The sequence below is a fragment of the Podarcis tiliguerta genome (assembly GCF_965153285.1).
Source record: "Podarcis tiliguerta genome assembly, chromosome: 8".
NCBI classification, from domain to species: Eukaryota; Metazoa; Chordata; class Lepidosauria; order Squamata; family Lacertidae; genus Podarcis; species Podarcis tiliguerta.
In genome coordinates this window covers 80,582,801-80,587,606 of record NC_139541.1, presented here as the reverse complement: position 1 = coordinate 80,587,606, position 4,806 = coordinate 80,582,801, and the positions used below count along the sequence as shown (strand labels likewise).

General features: G+C 47.5%; 1 protein-coding gene across 1 annotated transcript; it reads left to right on the top strand.

The window, feature by feature from the left end:
* The first annotated feature begins 420 nt into the window (after window positions 1-420).
* Window positions 421-4,477, top strand: NANOS2 (nanos C2HC-type zinc finger 2). The gene is made up of 2 exons (XM_083454619.1): window positions 421-1,258; window positions 1,346-4,477. Exon 2 carries the CDS (start codon window positions 2,502-2,504, stop codon window positions 3,039-3,041), a length of 540 nt encoding a protein of 179 aa, XP_083310745.1. The 5' UTR covers window positions 421-1,258; window positions 1,346-2,501; the 3' UTR covers window positions 3,042-4,477.
* The last annotated feature ends 329 nt before the right edge of the window (window positions 4,478-4,806 follow it).

The window sequence follows — 4,806 nt, the reverse complement described above, 5'->3', positions numbered from 1 at the left end:
CCTGGAAAAGACCCTGATGTTGGGAAAGATGGAGGGCACAAGGAGAAGGGGACGACAGAGGACGAGATGGCTGGACAGTGTTCTCAAAGATACCAACATGAGTCTGACCAAACTGCGGGAGGCAGTGGAAGACAGGTGTGCCTGGTGTGCTCTGGTCCAGGGGGTCACGAAGAGTCGGACATGACTAAACGACTAAACAACAACAAAGCAACCATTTAGAACAGCAGTTCTCAACCTGTGAGTCCCCAAATGTTGTTGGACTACAACTCCCATCGTCCCTGAGCTCTTGCCTTGTTAGCTAGGGGTGATGGGAGTTGTAGTTCAACAACATCTGGGGACCCACAGCTTGAGAAAGGCTGATTTAGAAACTAGCTAGCACCGGTGGGAGTTGTCGCTGGCGTCCGTCTGTCTCGGGGAGGAAATAGAGGAGTGCGCCTTTGGGGTTGAGGTCAAACCGCTGGAAGGTTGCCGCACCAGCTATGGCTGTAGAGACTGATACAGGAGAGACATGTTTTGTTGCAGCTGGGGCAGAAGAAGGCATCTGTCTGTGTTACTGAAGATGCCCCATGGCGTTTCGACTCTCTGCACTTATCCCAGTGGTCATTCCTCCTCTGGTCACTGCTATGGATGCCCAACCTGACTGTCTGTCTCCAGGCACTGCGGTCGTCTGCAAAAGATTCCCACATGGCGGGGTTGATGTTGCCAGCGTTCACGTCACGTTTGCAGGTGTAACACAGAGTTGGTCTGCCAGCGGCCTGGTGCCTGAAGCCAGCTTCCCTTAAAGGTAAAGGTAAAGGGACCCCTGACCATTAGGTCCAGTCGTGTCTGACTCTGGGGTTGCGGCGCTCATCTCGCTTTACTGGCCGAGGGAGCCGACGTACAGCTTCTGGGTCATGTGGCCAGCATGACTAAGCCGCTTCTGGCGAACCAGAGCAGCGCACGGAAATGCCGTTTACCTTCCTGCCAGAGTGGTACCTATTTATCTACTTGCACTGGTGTGATTTTGAACTGCTAGGTTGGCAGGAGCAGGGACCGAACAACGGGAGCTCACCCCGTCTGGGGGATTCAAACCGCCGACCTTCTGATTGGCAAGTTCTAGGCTCTGTGGTTTAACCCACAGTGCCACCCGCGTCCTAGCGTTCAAAAGGTCAGTGAGACAGGACTCGCCTTTGCAGAAGCCTTGCTGATTCTTCTCCAGCAAATTCTTCGTTTTCTTCCATGTGCTTGGTGATCTTATTCTTCATAACGCTTTCCACCCGTTTACAAATGTAATGCACCTTCGGCTAACTGGATCTCCCCAGATCCCTCCCTCCCCATGGTCACTTTCTAGTCCTCCAGAGCAGAGGTCAGTCTTAGGACAGGTCACATATTTTTGTACGCCAGCAATTTGGCATTTGATTTCTTTGATGAATTGGAGGGGGTAGGATACAGCCTAGTCCTGGTGCTTTGTTCCCTTTTTAATTTGTAATTGCGGCCTAGAATTTCATCTCTTGCCACCAGTATTTGCCTCGTTCTTCAGACTCCCCTCTTTGAAAAGTCAGTTCAGGCACAGGGATCTCATCTACGTTTTCTGCCAAAAGGCAAAAGACAAAGGATCCTCTTTTTCTGCCATCTCCTTCTACTTTAGCACACCTTTAAGTCTACTGTCATCCTAACAGTGAAGCTGTTTCCCTACTTCTGAGGCATTTAAAGACTTTTAAACATGTTGGTGTTAACATTTTAACGATGTGTCCCTCGATTGTTTTTATTTTTCACGCCCTTTACGGTCTGCTAACATTTCTTTGGCCAGATTTTTAGGTTCCTATTTGTCCTAATTTCAGCAAGTCTTCCTTTTTTCTGAAGGAAGTCTTGTTTCTTCTCGTAGCTGCTTTGACTCTTGCTAGTTAACCATGTCAACATCTTCTTTCCCTTGTAGTAAACTTCTGGTATATATACCTAGCTCTGCTTCTATTATTATAGTTTTGAATAACCCCCTAAGCATCCTGGAGAGATTTCACCCTCTTGGCGTTCCCTTTCAACGTTCCTTTTTTTCTTTACCAATTCCCTTGTTTTGCAGTCAAGTTTCCAAAGTCCAGTGTCTTTCTGCAAGAAGCGCCACTTGGTTTCCCTAAAGCCGGTCTTTTATCCGAGAGGGGGATGCGGCTGAGTCTAGGGTGCCCCATGGCACAAAAGGAACTTTCAGTTGTGCTTGCAGAACCAACTCTGGACATTTTCAGGTGAATTTTGTGCCTAAAACATAGCACAATTCTCTCTCTCTCTCTCTCTGTGTGTGCTTGGTCAAGTCATGAGTTCTTTGCAGAAAACCTTGCATGTCTAGACGTATAAAGGTTAAATTCAGGACATGGCGGGGACGTGTGGGGAGGTGGGGGTGAATATTTTCATACCCCTGGCCCTTTAAATTGCAAACTCCACCTCCCCAATATTAACATTGTCTAAACAGCGTTTTGAGTATCAGTCCCACATCACTTAAGAGAGTTGTGTGCCTCTGCGTAGCACTGGCCATGCTTTCATCATTCTCGATTCCCTCTTATCCCCCTGCCTTGACCGGGGGCCAGTATTTTGACAGGTTTAAAGACTATCTCAACCTGTCGAAGGTCATCCTGGAGATCATTGAGGACCGGAAGAAGGGGCAGGCTGGTTTTCCGGTCTGGGGTCCCCTTGACTGCAGCGATGTGCCCTTGGGACCCCTTGAAGACCCCTTGGGGGTCTTGGCTCAGTGGGCCATCAGCAGCGGGAGCAGCAGCTCGGAGGGTGGAGCGAACGGCGAGGCGGCATCACAGACCCCCCGGCAAGCCGCCAAGGGGATGATCTGCAACTTTTGCAAGCACAACGGAGAGTCCAAGAACGTCTACACTTCCCACCCGCTGAAACGGGCCGACGGGGTGGTGGTCTGCCCTATCCTTCGCAACTACACCTGCCCGCTCTGCGGTGCCACAGCCGGCAAGGCCCACACGCTCAAATACTGCCCGCTCAACCAGGAGAAGCAGTCGCTCTATCGCAAATGCGGACGCAACTCTGCCGGGCGCAAGGTCAAGAGATGAAGCGAGGGACCTCTCTGCCCAGGAACGAAGAACCACCAACCCACAACTACTGTAATTAAGAGCCAGAGATAAGACAGAACGCATCGCCAGGCAACAATTTTGACACCGGCAACTCCAGAAAAGCCAGCTTCGTTTGCCCCTACCCAACCTCCCCTTTCAAAATACATTTAAATCAAGACGTTTATTTTGTATGATTTGCTTTCTACGCCAGGAAGATGACGGATGCTGCAACAAGTGATCTTTTTTAAAAAGACATTGGGACACATATCATGAAAATGCACCCTGCTTTTCAGTTTGAAGAACGGAAATCAGCCTAGTTTGTTTCCCAAAATCTGTGAGTTCATAACACCTTTGTTTCTTGGTTTTTTTAGATGTCTGCAATTGTCTTAAATCTTTTCAGGGCCACTTGTTGCATGATGGAAGCAGCTATCTCCCCCTCAAAGAATCCTAAAACAAATCCCAAAAGTTGCCATTTTGTTTCTTATATCATGTGTGTTTTGTATATGTGAGGAAAGTTTATATGTTTTGAAAAGAAATATTTTTATATGTATTTTAAAAAGAAAACTATTTATATCTATATTTGTTCTTGTGGGTGGTGGTGTTTGCACTGCAGAAGTTTATTATGTTTTGTTCCGGTGACGTTTGAGACTGTTTAATAAACAAGTTTTTATTGTTCTTGCATCAAATCATTGCCTTTCTCGGTTTTGTTCTTGCATCAAACTGTTGGAATTTCTTCATGCGGTTCCCTGCAAGAGTTCAGGCAACAACAGCCTGACCGTAACTTGGAAAGTTTACAGTACTTGGAAGCAGGTCCTGCTTAGGCCAATAGGGCATAATGCCTTGTAAATATCTCTAGGTCTGTGCATAAATCTCTAGGTATTTTGTTAATAAAATATATCTGTGCACAAACATGGAATCTAACTGGCTTAGATAGCAGGACTTTTGGGGGAGATCATCACTTGAAAATGGGGAATCCTTAAATAATTGCAGCTGAATGTTCTAACATGCTTTGGAAACTTCCGCGACCCGAGTAAATTCCGAAATCTGGGATCTATATTTCCTTAACTCTGCAAAACATTAATGCTTCCACTTATCATGTGTGGACAGTGCAAGGCATTAATGCCTCATATCCACTAACCAGTGAAAACTCCTACTTTGTCTCCATTTTGTCTTCTCAGATCTCAATAGGCATTAATTGTACACTTTTAAGCCACCGTGAGGAGTAGAAACTTCTTCTTTTTAAGGTTGGGGAGAACAAAAACGTGTACTCGCTTTCCTTTCACAGAATTCATGAAATTCACAGAATTTTCCCCCCTTCTCAAACCTCCCTATATAGGGCTGGATTTTGCACCCTGGCATCTGCAGACACTGTTGAAATTAAGTGAAAGGGATTTGGTATTGCAGATGCACTTGGCATTCACAAATCACATTTACACCCTCTTGGGGGGGGGGGTAAAGGTATAGGGACCCCTGACCGTTAGGTCCAGTCGTGGCCGACTCTGGGGTTGCGGCGCTCATCTCGCTTTACTGGCTGAGGGAGCCAGCGTACAGCTTCCGTACAGCCGTTTCTGGCGAACCAGAGCAGCGCACGAAAACGCCGTTTACCTTCCTGCCAGAGCGGTACCTATTTATCTACTTGCACTGGTGTGCTTTCAAACTGCTAGGTTGGCAGGAGCAGGGACCGAGCAACAGGAGCTCACCCCGTCTGGGGGATTCGAACCGCTGACCTTCTGATCGGCAAGTCCTAGGCTCTGTGGTTTAACCC

Bases quoted from the DNA above. Each gene is read 5' to 3' on its own strand.
- NANOS2 (XM_083454619.1), top strand. From the start codon at position 2,502: ATGCTTTCATCATTCTCGATTCCCTCTTATCCCCCTGCCTTGACCGGG.